We start from the raw sequence: 26,063 nt of genomic DNA, 5'->3' as shown, positions 1-26,063 counted from the left end.
GAATTTATGTAAAAAAAATGCAAATATCGGGAAATGGACAATCAATATATGTCCTCAAATAAAAAAAAAACAAAATTGAAAGTGATTCAATAATGGAATATTTACCATGACCTTCATCTAATTTCTGATTGAAGATTACTCGAGTGATTCCGAAAACATTAATCTTCATAACCGACTTGTTTCGTAGAGCAAGCGACAGAATATGAGAAACCAATATATGTGTGTTTTTTTGGTTTCCACCATTAATCATGGCCACGTAGCAGTCCTGCTAAGAATTTCAAAATATCTCTGGTTCCAGATAGCTAAAACTAGCAATCAGGGTAAACACTGAAGATTGAAGAGTTTTCCGGCAGCCTGTAGCAAATGTTTTAAAACTACTTTAAAACAATAAATAATGCGGTTCAAATTATTATTAAGAGTAAAACAGTTTAACGTTCTTTTCAAGGACTGAATAATGTATTTAAATATATGACCGAAAGAACATTGGGTAGTCATTTGAGTTATATTGTTCCAATGATTATTGGCGCTAAACTGATCATATTTCAAACATAATTTTCCCTTCTTTCACTCAAAGGCTGATCTTTTTAGTTGTTTTGCATTTTTTTTTTTCGCAAAGATACACTATTCATATTTCAGAAATTATTCAACTAAACTAATTCGTGTCAAACGTTTCAGCTTTTTTGTTCTCAGACCAGCTATGTAAGTAGTGAAAATTGCATAAAATTGTATGCGAAGGATTTTAACAACATAGACTAAATAACACGGATCGATCAGTTGCGTTGTTTTATACTTGTTATAATATTACAAAGATATAAATATTATTTGGAGCAATATTTACGATGCGAGTGAAGTACTGTAGAAGTGACGCTAAATTTTAATTAATTTTGCGCTGTAGCTGGGCAGTGCAAGTAGTCCAATCCTCTTGATGTAAATAATGTGAAAGTTGACTACACAATGTTTCATGCTATAAGTGCAAATAATATGAGTATATTCAAGATACAAAAATGACAAATATCGAAAATTTCGGTAGGCTTGAGGTGAAGATGCATCGAAGCCAAACCTCAAATTTTTAAGAGCATAACCCTCGAGAACCAGCCAGCGGTTTGAGCTGAAAACTTAATCGATTGGTCACACGCTGGTGGTGACCAATCGATTAAATTTTCAGCTGGAATGGCTGTTTGAGTCTCTAGATTTGCGCTCTTGAAAATTTGAAGTTTGGCTTCGATGCATCTTCACAAATATGTCGATCAGTTGATATCAAGGTTGAAAACGAATTACAAAATATGATTCTGGGGTATGGTTTTCTGGCAAATGGTCCATTCTGGGGAATGGCTTTCTGGCGAATGATACATTCTGGGGAATTGTTTTCTGGCAAATTGATTCTGGCAAATGGTTTTCTGGCAAATGTCATACAATCTGCTAAACGTGGTAGACCCTTATAAACAATCTACCTATTACCTTTTTAATGATCTATCAAAGAACTTCCAATAAACTTACCAATTATTACCACGGTAGACTGCTGCAATAATCTTATTAAAAATTTACCTAAAATGGAATCTATCAAGTCTAAATGGAAATCTAAATGGAAATCTATCAACCATCTCAACAAGAACATTGTCAGGATTCCTTAACAACCCTTCTATGAATGTTGATGTTTTGTAGAAAATTATTTGAATTTGTTTAATATCTTTCCGCAATAAACAAAGCATTTTACAAGAAATCGGTAAGAATTGTTAGAATAATTTACCAAGCAATCTCATAGGAAACCAACAATTTTTAAATACAACTAACAACTAGTTACTAGTTGACATGCAGTTTTCCAGCTTTGTCTATAGACTTGAAATTGATATAAACCGGTATTGCTATGTTTGAAATACCGTAATTTCGGGTGAAATTGATCACTTTTCACTGTTTTCCATGTCTGTTTTCTATGATGTTGCCAATTCCAAACAACTTAATGCAGGAAAACAAGTACGACGGTGAGCTTCATTGATTTATATACTCAAATTTTCATACAGTTGTGATTTTGGTGCTGAAAATCGTCTGATCCTTTCTTCCACATAGTGTTGTTAAATAACATGAAAATCCATTCAAATGCTCAAAAACAACGAGCTACACACATGGTTACCAATGGCTTTTAGGGCGAGATCAAAAGTTATGCCAGATATGTAGGCAATTTCCGAAGGAATTTGATGATATGTATACAAAAATTCAATTATTACAACAAAATGAACAAATTGGTCCCCAATTCGTTTTGGGGATATATTTCAACCATCCTTACAAATTTTCAGGTTGACACTATGCCCAAATCCTTGTTTAAAACTATAAGTTTATTGATGTCTGTCAATACCACACAGAACACGATGATGGAATTTCCTATTATTTTAATAGAAATAAACATTCCTTAACACAAAAAGCTTCACAACATGCAATTTGACAACAGTTAAGACAAACAACGTTCATTTACATAGGTTGCAATGGTTTCTGTGTCCTATTAGAGGGAAATAAAATCGTGTGACGCAGTGATCAATTTCACCCTACTGATCAATTTCACCCGAATTTACGGTTTTCCCGGCGTGTTGTTCAAATTCCCGGGTATTTCCCGTATTTTTCCCGGCCTTTTGTAATTCCCGGGTTTTTCCCGCTTTTCCCGGATTTCCCGGATGGATGGACACCCTGCGTCTTGTACCGGCCGGATTTGAGGTGAACACCATTTTTGCGGGATTGTTGTCCGGCATTCTCACAACGTGTCCCGCCCATCGTACCCTTCCAGCTTTGGCGACTTTCTGGATACTGGGTTCACCGTAGAGTTGCGCAAGCTCGTGGTTCATTCTTCTCCTCCATACGCCGTTCTCACATACTCCGCCGAAGCACACGTCGTTCCGAGCGTATCCAGCAGACAAATGGGCCTAAACGAGGCTACATAGTGGTGTGAAGACTTCAGTTCGTTTGAATCCCAAAGGAACTATGAAACATGATGGACTTTCGTGCCTGTTTTTCAATATTACGCTAGAAAGGGTAATCCAGTCAATTTGTTTGCTTCACTGAAAACAACGTCAGCCGTATAATTCAGTTGACTTTCCACATCTAAGGTAGATGTACCAATAGTGGAGGTACTAAGCACGATTGAACTTCATTTAACCACCTAAATTCAAGAAGCGCAATTAATGTACATGTTAATGTTGTAACGGGAAGTAACGATCATTGACTTAATGAGAAAAATGATTGCATCGCAGTAATCCACGGCATGTCAGTGAAAAATAATACCTCCACTATTGGTACACTGTTCCTTTAGTTGCGGTATATTTTTAAGTTGTGTTCCTATAGTTGCGGTATCCGCTATTTTCTTATGGGATATTCCACTATAGGAACACTTTACCGCAACTATTGGTACAAGTAAGGAAAGTTTTAGCAATTTTAGTAATATTTTATCAGTTTTAAAGCAATTTGAACGCTCTTTTCAATATTCCGTGTATCAACAAGCCAATACGTCGATTGGCAGTGTCGTTTATGTGGCTAATGTAAGAAAATCAGTGAAAACGGCACTACCGCAACTATAGGAACACCCACAACTAATGTAACACTTACCCTAGATGTTCTACATCTCGATATCTCTTCTTAAGTCGATGATTTCTCCAGTGCTTTCATTCTGCATACAATTTCTCTCTCCATATGTCGATTTCCTTCTTATCTCGATATTTTTTATTTTTTTATTATTATTTATTTATTTATTCATTCGATTCTACCTAATGTTGTTACAAATTCGTTTTTTTTGCAGAGATTTGTGTCACTTACAGCTGCGAGTAATGTCAAAAACTATTTCAGGAGGTCGATTATTATTTCCAAAATTCAACTAACAGGGAAAAATTAAAAAAAAACCCTCGAATTCAATTTTATTCTATTCTTACATCTAATAGTATCACAGCTATGCTTAAGGAAAAATGGCAACAATTAGTGGATTATTAGACATTTCGCAAGATAATCTGAATCTTTCTGCAGCTTTTTCTACGAATCTGAAAATTGTTTCAATTTCAGCTATTTCATGCACCTCTTCTGTACAATACCAAGGGCTTAAATCAAGCATAATTTTCAGAAGCTTGTTCTGTTTAACTAGAAGCCGTCGTAGGTGGGACAGCGCACAATTTCCCCAAACTGGGCAGCCATATGTGAGGACAGGCCTAAACACACATTTGTAGAGAAGGAGTTTGTTGGCTTTCTGGAGTGGTGATCGACGATTTATCAGTGAGTAAAGGGAGCGAGATAAACAGTTGGCTTTGTTGATGGCCCGATTTATATGCTTATCGAACAATAGTTTTTGATCTAGGGTTAGCCCCAAATATTCTACTTCCGCCTTCCAGGGGATGTTCGATTCATTGACGTTTATTTCTGCTGTTGGTAGAAATCTCGGTGATCGCCTTCTGGTGAAAAATATTGCTTGAGATTTCGTAGCATTGGTTTTGATTCGCCATTTATGTTGAAATTCCTGTAATTTATTCTGGGCATGTTGGAGTTTACAGGTCACAATTTTGGGGTCATCATCAGTCGCTAGAAACGCAGTGTCGTCGGCAAAAAATGCGTAGGTGACGCCGTCCACTATCAGCACATCACTGGTGAATATGTTGTAGAGTGTAGGACTCAGGACGGATCCTTGAGGTACTCCACATGGAATACGATGGACACCTGATGTGCAACCGTTGACAGATACAGCAAAGGACCTCCCCAAAAGGAACGACTTTATCAACTTCACCAGGTATAGCGGGCAGTTTGCTTTTTGGAGTTTGAAAATTATCGCTTCCTGCCAAACGGAGTCGTAAGCCTTTTCTACATCTAGCAATATCATACCAGTTGACTTTTTAGCCGAAAATCCTTTTTTAACAAGCCTCGTGATTCTGGCGAGTTGATGGTTAGTTGAATGACCGTTCTTGAATCCGAATTGTTCGTTGGGAACTACAGGATTTGCTTCCAGGTGGCGATTCAAGCGATTTAGAATTAGCCGTTCTAAGATCTTACTCAGGCTGCTTAGCAAATTAATTGGACGGTAGTTTGTAGGAAGGGTAGCGTCTTTGTTGGCTTTTGGAATGGCTACAATATTTGCATGCTTACACTTCTCAGGAAAGTACGTGAGTTTCAGGCAAGCGTTGAAGACTTTGGTTAAATAAACCAAACCTTTTCGAGGAAGCCGCTTGAGCATAGCATTACGAATCCCGTCTTGTCCTGGTGCTTTTTTCCTTTTTAGTCTCTAGATGATTTTTTTTTATTTCGCTACAGGGTGTCCGCAAATTATCCGTACAAACTTTGAAGGCATGGCTCCTTGCAATCAAGCGCAATTAATTCAGTATTCTTGCATGGTTTAATATATAGAGAAAATAATTCTAGTATAACTAGCGGCCCTCAGAAATATTGTCTCCAAAAAATTTAAATTTGCCTGTCTCAGTAACAAGCAATTATTTCAAAAGTATTTAACATTCTACTTTGTGTTTTCATATAGATGTTTTGAAAATGGCACATGGATATTGATTTTATATTGTTTTCAATGTGAGATTATCTTTCCAATATTTGGTTGTTCGGATAATTTGCGGACACCCTGTAGGTTTAGTGAAAGTGGCAACGTCGATATTATGGAGAGCGTGACTTTCCAAATCCTCCATTGCCCGATGTACTTCTGAGGTAGTTTCTGGATCACTGCGAAGTTGATTGTTGTGTGAGCTTGCAAAGTGCTCGGCTAATGTATTCGCCTTTTCCGCGTCAGACACCATGAGCCGGTTTCCGCATCGAAGAAGTGGTTGGTATTTGATTTTATTCCGGAGATTTTTGCAGATTTTCCAAAATTTGCTGATACCATTTGCTAGATTACGGATGGTTGTACCAAAATTTCGAAACTTTCGTTGCAGATTTGGAGATTGAGATTTTCAACAATTGTTCGCAGCAAGGGATCTCTAGTGCGGCAATATTGTCTTCTTCGCACGTTCCTCAAACGAATCAGTAGTTTGATTCGATCTGGAAGGTCGCGCTTCTGAGGATTACAGTTGACAACTGGCACCGAAACTCTTTCAGCCTCAACTAATATGGTAACAAGCGTGTCAATGGCAGTATCGATTTTGTCTTCAGTATCCAGGTTATTTATGACGTCAGATGTTAGATCCAGACTTCTGGATAAACGGTCCAGTTTGCGCGTTTATAGTTCCTGTACTGACGGAACTCATTTTTGAAGGGAATATCAGCATTGATAGTGAACATCACTGGAAAATGATCCGATGAAAGATCTTGAATTGTTTCTGGGACTGACATATCCATGGAATTTCCCGACAGCACTAGATCAAGTGTAGACGTACTTCTACCGTTTGTAGCCATTCGAGTAAAACCAGCTGGGAAATGAATGAAGAAGTCAGATGTTTCGTATTCCCGGAAAAGTATTTCACCCGCCTTGTTTGTTTTTTGGCAATTCCAGTACCGGTGTCTGGCACGAATTACGAAAAATGGCTCAGAGAACCCTGTTATGGTACCAAGATCACGTTTGAATTTGTTGAGCATACTTAGGTTAGATGATCCAGGGAAATAAGCAGCAACTAGATGAATTGGAGTAGCGTCGGTGTGAACGGTTACTTGTAAGGCCTCGATGACGTTAATATTCAGTCCACCAGATTGGGTGATCTTAATTCCTTTTCGAATAAATATCGCCACGCCTCCTCCTCGGGTTGCCTCCGACGAAGAACGATCTAAGCGAGTGCATGTGTAGTCATGATGGTAGATGGAGATATCTGGACGTAACCAGGCTTCTGTCATAACTGAAATGTCTGGTTGTCCAGTAGATTGAAGAATTCGCTTTCCTTATTACGAATAGAACGACTGTTCCAATTAAGTATGTTCAAGCTGGTTGTGCTATCCATTGTACACATACTTGATCATCAATTCCGACAAGGCGAGAAATTGCTGTGCCTTCGTTTTATACGAAGAGAGACGAGTGAATAAATCGCTAGCAAGATTCATAAACTCGTGTAGCGAAAATAGTTCCGATTGATCGGGACCAGCATAACCACCACCACCAGCAGCACCATCAACAGCAACAGCAGCAGCAGCAACAACAGTAGCAGAAGACCCATTCTTGATAGCGTCAGCGAATGATTTACTCGGAGTTACAAACGTGGAACGAAAGCTGCGACCTCCCGCGGGGCATGGGACGAAGCAGGTGTATCCCTTCTTCGTGAGCTTTGCATCTTTTTCTTCTCTTCATTTTCCTGGATGTGGTTTTTCCTTGCTGGACATCCTTTGTAACTAGAAGTATGATTCTGGCTGCAATTGGCGCAACGAATTTTTGAACGATCATCCGTTGCTCTACGAGGCGGTAATGTACAGTCCTTCGTGAGATGCAATTCCCCACATTTGACACACTTTGCATCCATATTACAGTTGCGCATTCCGTGGCCGAACTTTTAACACCGATAACACTGGATAACTTCTCTAATCCTCCTTGAGAAAAAGCGCCAACTGACAACTACATTGAACAGCATTTTTATTTTTTGCAGTTCCTTCAATTTCACGGCACCCTTCGGGAATTTGAGCAGGTACAGAGCTGAATCTTCATCTTTCGATGAGTACAGTAACTAGACCTCTACTGGGAGAACATTTGCTTGCTTCAGTTCTTCTCGCACTTCCTCCAAATCGAGCACCGGCAGACCAGCTAGCACTATTCTGATCGGAACTTCGTCGCTTGTACCGTGGGCGAAAAATTTAACATTTTCCGATTTGAGGGCAGCAACAACAACGGTAAATTTCGTCTTTTCTTTAACTTGAAGACGAATGCCGCCTACGATGATTTTCTGTGCGTAATTTTTCTCACCTACTTCTAGGGAGGACATTAGTTTATTTATGTCCTTCACAGTACCGTTATGCACGGAAATTGGAGGGCTGTGAATCTTCGATGCTGATTGTTGTGGTGTTACTCTTTCTTGCAACTCTTCATTGTCCATGAGCGTATCGAAAGGATTTTCTGTCGGAACGTTTGGAACCGCAATCAAAACATTGTTGGCATTGCTGCAGCCTGCTATCGGTTGAGATGAAAACTGATGACCACTATCGCTGCTCTGGTTTCGAGGCCGCATACTGTTTTCGTCAGTCGAGTTATGACGACGCCTTTGCTGGACATTGGCGGTCAAGAGATCATTATCAACCATGGTACTAATCTCTGTTTGCGTTGAGGTTATGCGGACTTTACTTTTATCGTAATTTTTACGAATCATTATGGAACACGGTCCCCCATTGGGGCTACATTCCGAACTCGCGACGTTAGACGACACGCCCGGGGTACGTTTACCCAGAGTTATTGATTTTTCGGACTGTATTTTGAGAAATTATTCAGTTACGAGTATACGTATGAACAAATCGATCTAGCCTTGTTGACGTTTTGGCATGAACTCTCACTACGAATTTACTACGGTGTCTCTGCGACTACTCGTTTTGCCCAATTGACGGTGAAGATCTCGCCGGGACTTTGGACAGCTTTCTGTGCGACGACGCATACTTCCCTTGGGCTGGCCTCGCGTCAGAGCCCTGTTGGACTTCAGGAAACTCAGGATGAAACTCAGGATGACGAGGCACTTACCTGTAGCTGATGCAGAGATGTTGCTGGTACTCTTCGGGCGTCACATGAGCGGCCAGACACACTCCACACTGCAGCGGTTTCGGATGCTCGTGGTGCGTCTTGTGGTCGTCTAGCTTTTCTTTGCAGTTGTACGATTGAAGGCAAACATCACATACGAAGTATGTTTGGATCTGAAACGTAGAATTCAAGATGTATCAAGTTAATCACTTTAATCCAGGACTTGATCACCTACATTATGAGTCTTCTCCATGTGCATCCGCAGTTTGTCCTTTCGTCCGTACGATATCTCGCAGTGGTCGCACTTGAACCGCACGTCCTGGTGGACCGATTTGATGTGCCTGTTCAGATGGGTATAAGACTTGAACCCATACCCGCAAACGCTACAGGTATGCGTACTCTGATTCGTATGGGTCTTTATATGTTGATTCAGCGTAGACTTGATTTTGAAGCTGAGTCCACAGTCGGGACACTTGACCTCGAATGCGTTCAGGTGCGCCTGTTTGACATGCAAAAGCATCTCCGGTCGCGTGTAATATTCTATTGGGCAGTACTCGCATTTGAACTGCCGCACGCTCTCGTGTCGCTTTCGGTGCGTCTCCAGAGCGAACTTCTGCTCGAACGATAGGCCACAGGTGTCGCACATGAAGTCTCTGTGCTCAAGCCGTTTGTGTTTGTCCAGCTCTTTTTTCGACTCGAAATGCAAATCGCACCGTTTGCAGCGCTGCAAAGTTGGGTACATTTCCCTCCTAAAAGTTAAAGAAACGAAGTACATAGCACAGACAAACAGACGTCACACTCTCATCGCTGTCCATCGACCAACTTTTTAACGCTCAATTCAAATATTGGGTAGGTGGTCAATCGATTATCCGCAGCGCTCGCGTCGTTTTTGTTCGTGTTTGACGTTTACACACTACCGCCACCTGTTGGTCCATCGGCCAACTACAGTGTTTTTAGCATTGGGCGTACAAGTTTTCGCGACTATGATTTTGATCGCGATTTGTTCTAAGTGTTACGTCTGTTTCTCTGTGTACATAGGTTAAAATTTGCTAAAGTTTAGTTTAAATGTTTAGTATAATTATGCATGCAATGCTTGAACGTTCGATAAAAAAATCGCATAAATATTCGAGCGATCATCTCTTTTTCAGGATTGTCTTTGGGAATCGCCCTATGTTAAGAAACCCCCTTGATGATTTTAAGCGTTGGGACGGGGTTGGTGGTCTAATAACTACCGCTTCTGCATCATAAGCAGAAAGGTCATGGGCTCAATCAATCAATCAATCAATCAATCAAAAGCCCTTTTCCTCGTACTTTGTAGTTGTTATCTATCACTTGTTTCTATCTTTCACTCTAAATCTATCACACTTAAACTATTCGTTCATGGCAATCGCTAGAACCAAAGACGGACAAGAAACTGTTTCCCTGTGCTGCCATTCTTTCATCATTATAGCACGCCTTTTCTTAGGCCTGTTATATAGGCAGTCTGCTAACCAAAAGCAAGCCTCTCTGCCATAAAATTTCCTTAAACCCTAACCTTCTCGCATGAACTGGCGTTGATGCAGAGGTATTTTTAGTCTACTGTGGGCAAGTTTTGAATGCAACATCAATTCCTCCCTCTTCCCCTCATTGGTCTGCGTTCTGACGTGGCTGGCACCATTGTTGCCTAAAATTATAGAAGATCGCCAGCACTTATACACTGAGGGTGTTAGTTAGGTTTTAGTTAGTCTGTTGGTTTTGGCAGAAATCATCCAATTCGTGAAGAATGGGCCTTTCGAGCCGGCCTTCTGATACGGGCGGCTAATCAAGCACAAGCTGAAGCTCGTTAAATTTAGTTTGTACAGCCAGGCCACGTTCGAATTTCTCTATTCTACTTAAATTCTACTTAAACTTAAGGTGATTATAGAACGAAGCCACACCTCAAATTTTCAAGAGCACAAGACTTAAGAACCAAACAGCGCTCCGCGTTGAAAATTTATCCCATTGGTCACCACCAGCAGGCAAGCAGTTTGATTGGTTTTTAACGCGAACTGTTGTCAGATTCTCCAGTCTTGTGCACTTGAAAATTCAAAGTTTGGCTTCGTTTTATAATCACCTTAAGTACTTACGTTTAGTGTTCTTCTAATACTCTTGTCCGTACTAACTACAACATCCGTACTATTAGTTCTAGTTTAATGGCAATTTATGTCTCAGTTACTATAAATATGTGAATAGTTAGGGTGAGGATTTGCATGGTTTTTAATTCTTAGTTTACCTGTGCTGTATGTTTAAGGTGATTATAAAACGAAGCTAAACTTTGAATTTTCAAGTGCACAAGACTGGAGAATCTGACAACAGTTCGCGTTAAAAACCAATCAAACTGCTTGCCTGCTGGTGGTGACCAATGGGATAAATTTTCAACGCGGAGCGCTGTTTGGTTCTCAAGTCTTGTGCTCTTGAAAATTTGAGGTGTGGCTTCGTTCTATAATCACCTTAATTATTGTACTGCAACGAAACAGAAATGAATTCCTACATATCCTAAACACAACATATATCAAATCAATGATTGAAGCCACAGTAGGCTGAGGTCGCAAAATTAATGCTGAAATTTAAAGTTAATTCTAAAATGTATTTATTTGATTTTATCTATTCCTCAAAAGGATATTATAACGCTTCGTTAATAAAGTTGTTACGAAATCGGAAACTGTTCTGTTTGTCAATCCGTCCGTCTACTGGCGCAACAAGGGATGATTCCTTGTGTTCTTCCAAATATTTTTCGAGTCATTCCCCAAGTAAAAACCTCATGAATTCTATAGAAGTTTATTGAATAAACTTAAATTTTAGGATTTCAGATGAAGATGAATCGAAGCAAAACCTCAAATTATCAAGAGCACAAGTCTAGACAACCAACCATTCGTTTAAGCTATTCGTCATCAAACGTCAACATCCTAGTCAAAATCGCTAGTGTTTGGAGGGGATTTTAACGTCCAAATTGCCAAATGACCTCCAAATCATCACCTCCAAGTTAATTCTAGTACCCTCCGTTATATGAAATATGGTAGCGCGTCGATCGTCGCAAGTTTATCGTTAAACAGTCAATTGGTCACCACCAGCAGGTGACCATTCAAACAAGTTTTCGGCTCAAACGGGTTTTCGGCTCTCCAGATTTGTGCTCTTGTAAATCTGAGAGTTGGCTTCGATTTATCTTCACCTTTATACCAGTGAATACAACATCTTCACATTTTATCTACAAAATTCTCCAATACCTCGATGTGTTCATTCCCGATTTTCTCTCATGACGTCGATATACTCATTACCAAAGGATACTAAACCAGATTTTCGTGATTCTGTAGGATGGCGAAATAACGTCTGATTGTTCATTATTTTCCCAATTTTCCTGACAACGGAGCGGTTTCAATCTAGTTTTCATTAAATATATCTCGATCTCTTCCTATCTCGATGGTCCCTCCGATATTGTGCATTCAGATTAACTTTAGACCGAAGTTTATAAGAGAAATGAAATATCATCGAAAGTTCGCCGAAGTTCGGCGTCGGCATTCTTGTGCTTATTCTGCGCGGCGTGTGAGTCGAGACGAGTCGCTCTCACCTCGGGTGACGTGAGACGACTAATGTTAATCAAATGGGAGCGAGTCGACAATTGTCACCTCATTCGACTCGTGTCACCTCACACGCCGCGCAGAATAGGCACGTCTAATGAAGTGCTACGCCGACAAAGGCAATCCTTATGCGTCGGCGAAGCACCAAATTAGAATGCCGACGCCGAACTTCGCCGAAGTTTTGACTGCCGAACTTCTAATTGTCAATATCAAGATGTGGAGAGTCTGTACGAAAGTGAATTGGTTGTAAAAGTGCGAACAATAGAGAGAGAGCTACCTTCCGCACCAAATGTACTATATTCAAAACTCTTATAAGACCGATAGTCCTCTACGGACACAAACATGGACTAAGCTCCAGCAGAACCTGAAAACATGTGGAGTTATGAAGTTCACCAAACTCTACGGCGAAACATTCATTCTATGGACTTTTCTCAATCAATACCGTAGAAACTTCCAATGATTTTCAAGTATATATATTTCTTATCAAAACATTATTTCCTGCCTTTATTTCGTCAGTAGTGTTGCAGTTCATCAGTTTTATGTACGGAAAACAATGGATACCACATTCACGGGAGGGCTAAATAAACCTGTGGCTCGCAAAATATACGTTTTTTTTTCTTCCTCTTCGAGTTTGTCTGGAGTGTATTTGCGCGCACTTTGTTTCACTGCATCATCTGCCCGTGGCGGGGTCAACGGTATATAATACGTATAAGCGAAAAACATCTATAAAATACACACAGTTTTGCGCTCTTTGATTTGACGTTTAGGGTAATTGTCAATTGTAAATTTCTGTTTATGCGTTCATCGTTTTCGGTTTTTGCGTTCAACATTTGTGCACATTTTTATTATATTAACCCTGGAATTAGTCAACTTTTATTTTTCAGGTGGATGCTGTTTCGTTTTTTTTGTGCTTAATATTTTTAGGAATATAAAGAAGAGGTTCGTTAGAAAGATAAGAGGATTTATGATTGGAATTTTAATATTATATAAAAAAAAATATAATGTATACGTGGTGTAGGTACGAACAGGTAGTACAAAATAATTTATCATTTTAGTTTGCAGCGGATATTTTAGTTTAGTTCTCTTTACAGTAGTAGTTTCATGTATCTAGATGTACATTTATAAAGGACAAATTTGATGTTGGATAAAGGTTGTTCGTTTAGTTAGATCCTGCTTTCTAGTGTTTAGTATATTACTTTTACAATCTTTTTAGTTTTAAACTTTTTAAGGGGAAAAGTGTTCTCACAAAATATTTCGTCTATATTGTAACTGTCGTCGTTGTTTCTGTAATTATCACCGAAATGGGGACATCTGCACTCACTCTGCAGTATGCAGAAAATTTATCGATAACGGAACGCATTTGATTCATTGATGTGGAGTTTTCAGTCTTAGAGAAAGGATTCGTTACCTGTAGTTCTTTTTTTTTTTTGAAGAAAATTCATTCGTTTGCTTCTACAATCGCTAACTGTAGAAAAGATGTAGATCTCACAATAGTAGTAGAAAGGTTTCCGCCGAAATGCTTCTTCTGGAATGAGAAATTTCTCTCTAGAGTAGAATGTTCAGATTTTCAACTTAAATTGAGAAGAATGTTTGGAGGAAGTCTAAGTTCTATATAAAACAATAAATAGCTACGCACAGTGGATATGATTTGTTCCATTTGAAAGCATATGTTTGCTACTAAAACCGAAAGGAGGGGACAATCGAGTGTGTTTAGGTTATGGCGAGAGCCCTGTTTCCAATATACAGTTCTAAATTCGTCTCTTGATCTTAGTTCGCGATTTCTTAGATAACACCTAACAGTAAGGTATAAATAGTTTCTTATTCTCACTTAGTAATTCCTAATGCAGATTTGCTTCGATTGGGAGAGAAGAATGGATCATTTGTTCTGATGTAGCGTTTCAACAATTACATTCACGTGTTTATTTTTGCTGCTTTAACAAGGCGGACACAACCGGGGATGTTCCCCATATACTTGAACAACGCACAGCGAATTCCATATATTTCACTATTTAAATATAAAAATATATATATTTACTGCTTTTACTTTTAGTCCAGAACATTTACAACCCATTTATCTGCTTCTTGTTCAGCTGTTCATTCAATTCCCAGAATTTTCTCCTTCTTGTTTAAATAATTCGTTCCGTGATTCGTTAAATTAGGGTCCATAAGTGTAAAACTATTTATTAACATAAGCGTGTTTCCGTTCACGATCGCCACAAGGCCAATTTGATTTTACTCATCTCTCGGGTAAAACTTTCCGTCACAATCGATATATCAACAGGACACTAACGCCCTCCATATCTGAGCTCACTATTTTGGTGGACAGACGAACAAGAGAGCGGAGGACGACAGTCTGGATGCGGTTCCGCATACACGTAACAAAACAGCCACATACGCCGCTATTTTAAAACAGTCCACAGTCCTTGAGGTTGTTTTTGATGATCACGTCCGAGACGGCGTCAAACACGAACTGGATGTTGCTGGTGTCGGTGGCGCACGTCAGGTGGGTGTAGATTTCCTTCTGGTCTTTCCGCTTGTTGAGGTTCTCGAACTTCATCCGGATGTAGCTGGATGCTTCCTCGTACGTGTTGGAGCCTGCGAAAGAGAAAGCATTGCACGTCAATATTTCGCCATTATGAGCTATCCTCTTCTTCTTAGCATTAACGTCCCCACGTGGACAGAGCCTGTTTCTCAGCTTAGTGTTCTTATGAGCTCTTCCACAGTTATTAACTGAGAGCTTTCTTTGCCAAAGTTGCCATTTTCGCATTCGTATATCGTGTGGCAGGTACGATTATACTCTATGCCCAGGGAAATCAAGGAAATTTCCATTACGAAAAGATCCTGGACCGACCGGGATTCGAACCCAGACACCTTCAGCAGGGCTTTGCTTTTGTAGCCGCGGACTCTAACCACTCGGCTAAGGAAGGCCCAATCTATGCTGGTTCTTCCGGCCATTAAGCCCGAATGGCCACATCCGGTACATTCTAAATGGTGCAAAACTCTTCATTTATGATGTTGAATATCAAATATTGATAATTTATGCAAATTAAAATGATTGGGATTGCAAGCAAATAAAGATAACAAAAAATAGAACTTTTTTCCCCGACCTGACCCAATGACCTACTGGAATATCTCCGGCTATGTTTCTCCGATTTTAGAAACTAGATATGTGTGCAAGTATACATTGAAAATAGAGACTTGCATTGAAATAGTGACCAAGTGTTTAAAATGAGACAATAGACGTTTTTCAATTGAGGTCACCAATAGAAACATAAATGGTGCTACTTACCGGTATACTCTGGGAAGCAGATGACGAGCGGCGACCGGGTGATCTTCTCCTCGAACAGATCCTTCTTGTTCAGGAACAGTATGATGGACGTGTCTACGAACCACTTCGAGTTGCATATCGAGTCGAACAACTTCATCGATTCGATCATCCGATTCATTTCTTCGTCCTCCGCCAGCACCAGGTCGTACCCTGAAAAGGTTAAATATGATGATTAGCCTTCAGTAAATTCCATCATCTATGCAACGAGCTTACCGGACAACGCCACGCAGAAAATGATTGCCGTTACACCTTCGAAGCAGTGTATCCATTTCTTTCGCTCTGACCGCTGGCCACCCACGTCGAACATTCTACATAAAAGAGAAAGATCAATCAATAGTATTCCCGAACCCAAATCTAGATATGCAACAATACTCACTTGAAGTGTATTCCCTTAAAGCTAAAGTGCGTCTCGACGATGCCGGTCGTTTTGACCCGCGTCCGGAGGACGTCCTGCTGGGTGGGGATGTAGTTCGGCTGGGAGATCCGGTCCAGTGAGTTCAGGTAGTACGCGGCGGAGTCGTTCAGTTGGTATTCGCGCGACCGGGAGAAGCACTGCTGCACGCCGGGGTCGGTCCACAGTTTCTTCATGAGCGACACCAGCTCCGGGGTCAGTTCGCCCTCCTCGGTGGCGGACGCGTATGTGAAGAACTGGCGGGCGATGTCCTGGGAAGCGAGAAGGATTGAATCTTTAGCATAGGACTTTGCAAACCTAGAAATTCGGAACCAGAAGCTGTAATTTTATCTATTTAAATTTTAGGAATACATTCCATATTTCAGATTGAAATGTGAAGAAATCTCCACTAAGTTCTACGAGAAGCTCAACGCATGCTGCAGAAGTTTTGTGCCGTTGGTCTAAAGAAAATAGTAGGAGCATCTTGACAGACGGACATTACAGTAATCGAAGGGTGAGGCATTACCCTTGAGTGCACAGACATTACCATTGGCCTCAGACCCTCATCTTCCCACCTTACGGTATTTCTTCGGGGAGGGGCCAGTGCATATAGTACTAGCAGAAGTAGCGTAGGCTAACTGCTTCTCCTAGCCGACTTAAACAATGTTACAAGGGACCAGCCTCGGCAGGGCTAATCCTCTGCAGCCAACTCGTGGTCGGCGCGCCATAGGCGCTGCAATTCTAGCATAATGTGGGTAACAGCCGAAGTTAATGCATTCCAGCACTCGGCATCCACACACATTCTCTCTATTGTATACATGCTCCGCTGTTTCCTCCACACCAGCACAATTGGGATTCTGAGTTCCCGAACCTATGGAGGTACTGCCTATAGCAACCATGTCCCGACAGAAACTGCATCAGGTGGAAGTTCACTTCCCCGTGGTTTCTTTCATACCAATCTGACACATTTTGGTCAGCCGATAGGTCCATCTACCTCCAGTGGAGTTATCCCATTATCCTGCATGGGCTTTCAAACCGCTTTAGGTTTCTGCTCGTTCTAAGCGCTATTGACCAGATTGGTCCTCCATACCTTAGTATGGATAGCGCCACGCCTGCTAGGAGCTTGAGTTTGCTGCTCGGACTTGCGATTATTGACCACCACCACCTCAGTCTTGTGACGGGCCAGTCATAGTTTCCTGGGGGTGAGCAATGAACACTTGTTCGGCGTTCAATGCGTTTATCGAGTAATATTTCGTTTTTGGTAGTATCGCGAATCCGGTTAGATGCATTCATTTCAAATTATATGTTTATTGTTTACCAAATGAATCCTTTAACAACCCTTTCCCAAATCCAAACTCCCAGTGTTTACTTGTGGAAGAGCAGAGAACTCCTCGGCTTCCATAAGGCAAGTAACACGTCAACATTTACCTCCCTTCCCCAAATTGACCTGCATTCGGACGCAGCCGGCGCTGTTATTGTTTGTTATAACAATGAGAGCACCAGTACTTACACATTGATGATGCTACTGATCCTGAGTAGCGTCTGTTGGTGTTTTCTGTGTAAGTACAGCTGTTCTTGCAATAAAGGAGTATCAACTGCGGGCGGTCAATCATTCTCATGCTCGATAATATATATTTATACAGTTCAATCCTGAGCATTCCTATTGCTAACCTCGATATTCCTAATGAACTCATACAAATTTCTATCGGAATCTTTAATTTTATCATTTGAATTCTAAAGGAATCTGGAGATTTAGGGACGTCAAGGATGCATATCCAGAGTACTAGAGATTGTGGCCGACGAAACAGCGATCTAGATCAGTGTACGGGCCGCATTTACGGACCTCACATGCGGCTCATGGACATCAGTTTGAGCATAACTGATCTAACACACGTAAATTATGGTGTACTTCGACCTAACGAATTTCGGCCTATTGACCAGCACCGTAAATTATAAATAGGGTAATTTACGGCTTCGGCACCACTCTACTATTCTTGGCAATCAAAATTGAAACTCCAAATTCACAGTATTCTTCTATCAAAACAAACGAATACATTCAGATGATTTTTTGGTAAAGCTTCCCTTTGATTTCTGAGATTGAACAAACAATTTTCACCACATTTATAATTTATTGAGATACCGTGATGCATCAATACCCGGACACTTAAGCAGCGACAAGTGTTTAAATACCATTTTCAATAAGTATTATGGGTAAACTATTAAAGTTCTATTACTTAATGAATAGCTTTATACCAGATATTTATGGAAGTGATACATTTTCCTTTAAAAATAACGATTTTATAATGAAAATCGGTAGAATAATGAAGCATATCTTGTCCTTAAATCCGGACACCTGCAGCAAGTGTTGTCTTTAAATCCGGACACTTTTGAATCGAAATCCGGACAATTGTTTCGATGTAGAATTATTTGTGCAAAAATTACTAAAATTATGTAAGATTTCAATTACATACCATATATCTTACTATTTGAAGTATTTATGCGAATCACAGTGCTTCAAATGCAGGAATGATGGGTGAAATTTGTATTTGAATTCCCTGCACTGCACTTCCTTACAGTTCAACGGTAGTAATAAAAAATCACACAGTTTTCCCCCATAATTCGTTTCATTTTCATTCATAATGCGTTCTGTGGTTGTTTTACTAGTTTTCCTTCACTATCATATTTGAAATATTTGTTCACTTCAATTTAACGAGGAGATATAATGTAATGTCCGGATTTGAGACATTTGGTTATAATCCCGGACACCCTCTTTTCACACCCCGCAGTACACATTTACACCATATTCCATGACTGTAATGTTATTAAGTAGCAAAACTATCGTTTTATTTCTATTTGAGTTGAAATCACTTCACTATTAACGAAAAAATAAAACATATTTTTCACGGATAAACACTCGACGTTCGTTTGTCAACGCTACTACCGAATGAAATTGAGCAGCGAAGAAATGACGTCCAGCCAGAGCAGCGTAACTTGTTTTAATTTTATTATTTATTTGGCAATGGTTACTAGATTAGAATAAACAGTAAAATGATCAGAAGTAATATAAATAGTTGATGTGATTGAAAACTGGCAGAACAACATTTATTTTTTCCTTTAATTAATAAACATTGTCAGAGTGTCCGGATTTTGATACCGTCCGGATTTTGATTCATCACGGTAAATACGACCTTAAATGCGACTGATTTCGAATTGCAGGCAATAAAACAACAAATCAACATGCAGTTCTTATGATAAAGGCTACCAAAGAAAATGAGACTACCGACAATAGTAGCACTGACATTAGAAATGTGAGCCGAAAAAGGATTAGGCACACAGCAAAAAATCTTAAATCTACGTGACACGTAAACTTTTATGATAATCATGTAAAACGAGTTATAACTGAATATTCAACGATAAATAATGTAAACTGTCTCATTGCATTCGAAAATGCTTGCAATCTTGAGTGAAACTGAAACATTTCATGATCTTCTATCCAACATTCGCCAATATTGCATGCTTTCTTGCATCTACAAAGTAAAATTGCAAACAAGAATGCTCGGTTTACATGATTCTACGCTGAATATTCTGTCATATATAATGTACATGGATGAATCGATGGCTTGTCATTTGATGTGCATTATTTATGATTGAATTTTCAGCGTGAAAATCATGTAAACCGAGCCGTTTTGCATGCAACATTCTTTAAGAGAAGACGTTTCGTGTTCAATATTAAAGATTTTGCTGGCAATGTTGGATATAATAGATGTGTTTGTAGGTTTTAGCATTGAAAATACATGAGAAACGGCTTTGCATGATTAATGCTAAAATTACGTGACGTATAAATCTAAGATTTTTTTGGTGTGCAGCGCGAAAATGTAAACAGGCAGACACGTAATTTGTTTGTTTATGTACGAGACATTAGACTGATGCAAATTTTGAAGTTTTTGCTCCCCTATGCTTAAACGGTGTCAATTATGATGAAAATCATTCTCCCAATATATGAAGTGCCATTTGAAGTTTATATGGGAATTACTATGGAAGAGACAAACCTTTTGTGCTCAGTTCTCAGGGTGGCCAGTGAAAAATCAGTTTCAAATTCCCGGTTTTCTCCCGATTTTTCCCCGTATTTCAAAAATATTCCCGGTTTAATGATATGACAAGAAACATTCTTACGATTTTTTTTACCATTTCAAACGACTTTTAATTTTTTAATAATTTTTTTGGTCATAAACCAAAGCATTCTATTAGGGGTATACGGAAATCAGATTTTTTGCTGCGCATTCTTATTTGTTGGGCTTATACTGATTCTGCTAAATTCCAGTTTGATCTATGAAGCAATATTTTACGACGGTAAGTAATCGTTGAATTTGTTATGGAAAATTTCAGTGTTAAAAAAATTTGACCCTTGTTTATACGATGGGGTCGAGCCAATCTTTGAATGAATCACAGTTTAAATTTTGAACGGTCACAGATTTTATAGACATAAAAATGAATTTATCAATTGTTCAACATTTCGTTCCATGGTCATCAGCATAGAATTTTTTGTTATATTTTATCCCCACAATATTTTCTCAGGCCAATTGTTTCTGATAAAAAATAATTCTAATCATAATTCTGAAATGAATTAGAATTTATACTATTTTTACCAAGCCCAAACAAGAAGAGAATGGCAAATCTTCAATGAATATCATATGTTGTAAACGCATTTTTTTATATTAGTGAATTGCAAGCTTGCTTAGAGAAATTTATAACATCCAAAAATTGTAGTTTTTAAAATAAAATGCTTCATAAAACTATATGAACAGATGTTTCTTCATTAAAAGTTTTTAATTTACTGGCTAATTATTTACTGCAGTGGTCACCAAACTGCGGCCCTCGAGACCATTTTGTGCGGCCCACTAACAGATTTTGAATGTTAATGTCAAGGGTGAAGGGGCCCGCAAGTAGTAAATTCCTGATGACACTTTTTTATTTCTTCCACGCTTAAACGAAGAAATTCGCAATTCGCAAAAAAATTAGCTCTTCTGGACCAACACATCCCTCATATAACGTGTTGTGTGAAATTCTTTCAAATTTCGTGTGAGCTGAAACATTTTAAGGACACTCATCCACACCTACAGTGTAATGAAATTTTTGCGCAGGCATCTCAATGTGACATAAAATTTGTGAAATTGAAACATAAATCAGCACAAAATCGATATATTAGCATGTGTGATAATTACTCATACTCACAGATGTGTTGGTCCAGCAGAGCTCGGTTTTGTGTAACATGTTTTATAAGAGTCCGTTCTAGCAAATTATTATTATTTCTACATGTCCAATAATCGAATTCACTTTAACAGGAATCAACGAGGTATAGGCTGTATTTATCAGCTCAAGAATAGCTCGAGTTCTGTTTAACCATCTAAGGTTCATCAAATCTTACAATTGGTCCAAAACGGAAGGAGGCTGCGAGCTTCGAAATTTCTCAAAATTGCTTTGCTTCGCGCTTCAACATTCAGCTTTTATGGCTAGAATGTGTCATAGCAGTGAAGAAAACCTCAAACATTTCTCCAAATGCACTTTGGTTTTTATGTTTGACTTGGTTGATAAAATAAAAGATTTTCCAAGTTCGAAGAATCAATGAAATTCATGAGAATCCAGACATTTAATGCTATTAACGCTTCCTGAATCGTTGTGATCAAGATGTTCTCTTTTTTGGGGAGAGCTTTGAAGATCTCGGAATTATTATCTTCCTGTTTATAAGAAAAGATTCTCAAAAAAGTCGTTAAAATATATCCTAACATAACTGGCGGCCCGCGTCATAATTTGAATGTAGGTATTGGATTGGCCCGCCTAGTCAGTTAGGCTGAGGAACACTGATTTACTGGATTAGAGCAAGTGGTAACATACAAGAATATGTTCTTGACTTTATTGACTAACTTGGGATGCGAATTCAGAAGCTTTTGTAAAAATCCACTAAAATATAGATCGTGCTGGTTAAAACGTTACTTGGTATGCAAAATTTTCCCGGTGCTAATTGAAATTCCCGTATATTTCCCGGTTTTCTTCCGGTGATTCGAAATTCCCGGCTTTTTTCCCGGTTTTCCCGATTTCCCGGTGCGCTGGTCACCCTGAGTTCTCTAACTGCTCGTCGTAATAATCTATGGAAAAATGAACAAACTCTTTTTATGTGAAATCTTCCCAGTTACAACTTTGCCGAAGACCACATTTTGACGGAACATAAGGATAATTTGTTATTATTGATTCCAAAAGTGTAGATCATGCTGAGATGATCATTCAATTACTTTTAGAGCAACACTGTTTTTGCTTTAGAACATACCGTTTTGTCTCAAATTCCGAACAGACTCATATTCCGAACACTCGGTTTTTGTATGGCGGTTTGCTTGAAATGTTTCGCTGAAATATGTCATCAAATTGCAAGGAAATAGAAGTCAATTGAAATTCAATTTTAACGTCTTCCAATATATTTTATACCTCGGGAGTAGTCATGATTCTCTAGTTCGAGACCAGTAGAACCAGCTCAGATAAATTTATTTGCGAAATTATCCATTTGAATATGATTTATTCGTGGTGTTCGGAATTTGAATCAAGGTGTTCGGAATATGAGACAGAATGAACACGGTGTTCGGCATTTGAATCAAAATGTTGTTTCATACTTTTACGTAAAAACCATACTTAACAAGTTTAAACAAACAATTTTATCGGCACACCTAAAAGCTAACAGTCAGACTTTGCAGAGAAATTATTTCTTTTACAGATATCAGCTTATTTATGCCTTCCAGATGAATTTGAAGTCACTGTTGACCTTAAGTGTTCGGAATATGAGTCAAAACGGTAGTAGCCTGGATTACTTTGATCTATTCTTCCCGCCAGGAGCTCCATTGTTGCCTGCCGAGCAGTTGGTAAAGCATGCAAAATGCGAACCCACTTTATAATTATGAATAGCAATTTATTCTTACGTCCAATCAAAATGTGGTCTTCGGCAAAGCTGTAGCAGGGAAGATTTCACATAAGCAGAGTTGGTTCACTTTTTTTTTTTTGTATGGTATTCAGTTGGAGCTGCCTGACAGCTTAACTTGTCAAGGCTGAACCCTCGGTCGGGCTTTTGCCAAGTTTCCCCTCTACCAGGACCAATACTCAGACGGACTAGGCAATGGCGCCCACATGAACACTGTTTTTTATTAGTATTGTGACGTGGTAGTTTTTGAAAAGTACCCATATTCCCTTGCTTCTGAGAAAAGGAAGCATTATGAAAATCAGCAGCTCCATTAGAATTTGTTTGAAATAGTAGTGCATTACTAATACTGTCTAGTCGAAATGGTTTTGAATAATTTGTCATTCAAGTGCTATTCTGATTACTATTGTCTTTTACGTAAGATTACAGTCTTAAATGTCAAGTGTCGTCAAGTCTTAACAAAATTAGGCTGTTTAGTAGTAGTTCTAGTTAATTTCATTTTTGTTGTTAAAAGTATTTATTGGTCATTACGTTCATATATCGTTAAAGAAAAAAGTCGCTTTCCTTGTCTGTTCAACAATTTTTCGAAACTAGCAAGTGTACCCTAATGACCGATCTCAGCGTCTTACTTTCCATAGTCATTTTTATAGTGAATATTGAAGAGTAAAGTTACCTTAGGCTTCTATTACAGTCTCCTACAAGATTCACTTTTCGGTGGCAAATGCAATGCTTCACAACGCCTACTTTCTACTTGTAAATTTTGCGAAAATGAAGCTGGAATTAGATTATTTATACCGCTGTTACAAAAGAGGTATTTCTTATTATGGCAATGTAAAAACCATATTTAAATAAGATTGTCGCCACTTATTTCTACTCAGTGAATCTTCTAGTCATTTTCCTAAGAGTTCCTAAGTATTCCCTACGTCGTATATTATAACGATGTATCTAGCTAGCTAATAGTAAGAGTGGCTACGGATCATTCTGGTTAGCAAAAGGCAAACTGAACGTCACCAATAGTATTAATGTCCACTTCGAATAGATTAATTATTTGAAATGGGCATCAATTCTATCAATGACGCAGAATGTCCGTTGGATCACATCCGAGATATTATTGCGTCTATACCATATGAATTATGACGCGGCTTTAAGCAAAAAATGCCAAAATGTGATACCACCACTACAGGTTACGCCTTTGGTTTCCATCATATGGGCTAATGGATTATGCCCTCCCATCGCGGCAAGGTCGCATAACCAAGGGGAGGGCATAAGCAGAGTTGGTTCACTTTCCCATAAAATATTATGGCGCGAAGAGATACAGGGTTGACCACAAAAGGTTGGCGTTTTCCATAGTAATCTCCATATAAACTTCAAATGGCGTGTGCACAGTCAAATTTCTTCAAAATCATTTCAAACATATGGAGAATGCTATTTACCATAATAAAAATCCTTTAAACAAAGGGGAGCAAAAATTTCAAAATTTGCATCACTCTTACGAAACATTTACAAATGAAAAGCGCTTAGACGGCCGAGAATACGTGAATTTCTCTACATAGATGACTATTTGCTCTTTTTGCTTTCTTATATCTCGTAGGATACGTGTGACTACGAAAGTACATAGAAAAAATGTAAATATCTGCATAATAAAGGGAATGCCAAATTTGTCGCAAATTTACATTAGACATCGTGTAAAACTACTTTTGAATCATGGCAGGACTGGTAGCGAGTCACTTTTAGAAACTTCCATTTTTTCGACTTGATCACTAAAAAATCACTATTAGCAACAAAAAGTCAATAAAGTCACTAAAGTAACTATTTTTGTGATCTGAACTGCCGTGAATCGCAAGTCAGTCCCATCTGTAAAAAGTAGGCATTGAGAAAATTGGCTGTGAAGATTCCAAACTCGTTTTCCATACAAATATTCAAAAAATTCCAGTGGATTGAAACATGTTCAAATCTTAATGAAACTTTCACAATTAGCTTTTCACTACGATAGCTTTACGAGATAAATATAAAGATGATCAAACTACGATTAATTTTTGTGTTACACGGTGTGGAAATCTGTAGATTGACTGATATGCGCGGTTACTTTTCATTATGGGACAATTTGACTTGCTGTTTTTTTTTTCATAATTTTTCCGAACAAATCATATTATCTCACTAATGCAGCTGAAAGAGCATTGGAAGATATGTTGAAAACTGAACTCAACTCAATTTTGACGAAAATGCAGATGGGACTGACTTGCGACTCACGGCAGTGAAGATAATTAAATTTAAGGCTGAGTTTGCTTTTCAAACACAAACAGCAAGAAATAGACATTATAAACATAAATATGGTGTGATTTCGAAATCAAAGTGTCAAGAAAGGTAGCGAATCGTGGCCAACTTTCTGGAAAAAAATCAGGTGGATATTTTGTAGACATTTCCAACGGAATATGTTAACAAATTTCTGGCGCAGGTTTTGGAACAGATTCTAGCAAAACTTAGGAAGCAAGTTTGGGCTGAATTTTCTGGCCGAAATATTTGAATAAATGTTGGCAAAAACCAGGACCAATATCTAACAGACTTGCTGGATAAATTAGTAGTGAACTTTCTGTAGTAATTTGCGGCTACATAAAGTATCTTATACCTAAAAAAACTCCAACAGTGTGTCAGAAAGTGGTCAAAGTCTTCAAGAGCACTAACTTTGCTTAGAAAGCTATACTTTTTTTTATTGATCAACCCTTAATAATGTTTTTCCCACTGCTTTGTATATGCAAATGTCAACTATGTATATACAAATCCACCTGTTCATGAATTTCAGCAACAAATATGCATCTAACGTCTAACAAATAGAGATGTCTTTGAAAGCACAATTTCAATCATTTACTGTTTGCTTTATAATCTAAGAATGCAGAATTAGTCATTTTCAGGGTCGTAGAACAGATACAACGTGAGGTTACGAATCGTCACTGATAATTGTTTTCAATAATTAATTTATTGAAACGTTCAGTTGAAATATAGATATGTATTTTAAGTACACATGGAATATTTTCTAATTACTTTTGCACAATATTCATCTAATACGTTTTGTCTCGAGTTCGTCGCAAATCAATTGTGTTCTGGAGTTACTGCTTATGTGGAAGCCAAATTTAGCCTCAGTTCCTATTTTTTGCTTGTTTTTCTACTTTGGATTCTGCCAGGACTTTCTTTTCAGACTA

At 38.7% G+C, this 26,063-nt stretch overlaps 1 protein-coding gene and 1 long non-coding RNA gene across 5 annotated transcripts in view; both read right to left on the bottom strand.

Annotated features, from left to right (window-relative positions):
• Positions 1-8,622: 8,622 nt before the first annotated feature.
• Positions 8,623-8,987, bottom strand: LOC5571392. Its single transcript, XR_002499840.1, has 2 exons — positions 8,832-8,987; positions 8,623-8,769 (listed from the first exon to the last, which is right to left on the bottom strand). It is a non-coding gene; the product is annotated as an uncharacterized LOC5571392 (long non-coding RNA).
• A 3,659-nt stretch (positions 8,988-12,646) lies between these two features.
• The window catches only part of LOC5574452 (G protein alpha i subunit), a 70,076-nt gene continuing 56,659 nt past the window's right edge, over positions 12,647-26,063 (bottom strand). For all 4 annotated transcript variants that reach the window (XM_021841713.1, XM_021841714.1, XM_021841715.1 and 1 more), the window contains 4 exons: positions 15,894-16,180; positions 15,731-15,825; positions 15,479-15,667; positions 12,647-14,784 (listed from right to left, as the gene is read on the bottom strand). In XM_021841713.1, coding sequence (XP_021697405.1) covers positions 14,594-14,784; positions 15,479-15,667; positions 15,731-15,825; positions 15,894-16,180 — 762 coding nt within the window. In that variant the 3' untranslated portion in view covers positions 12,647-14,593. The remainder of the gene's footprint in view (positions 14,785-15,478; positions 15,668-15,730; positions 15,826-15,893; positions 16,181-26,063) is intronic.

This window comes from Aedes aegypti, chromosome 2 (genome assembly GCF_002204515.2).
Source record: "Aedes aegypti strain LVP_AGWG chromosome 2, AaegL5.0 Primary Assembly, whole genome shotgun sequence".
NCBI lineage: Eukaryota > Metazoa > Arthropoda > Insecta > Diptera > Culicidae > Aedes > Aedes aegypti.
The sequence above is the reverse complement of the archived record's forward strand: the minus strand, read 5'-3'. Positions and strand labels throughout refer to the sequence as shown.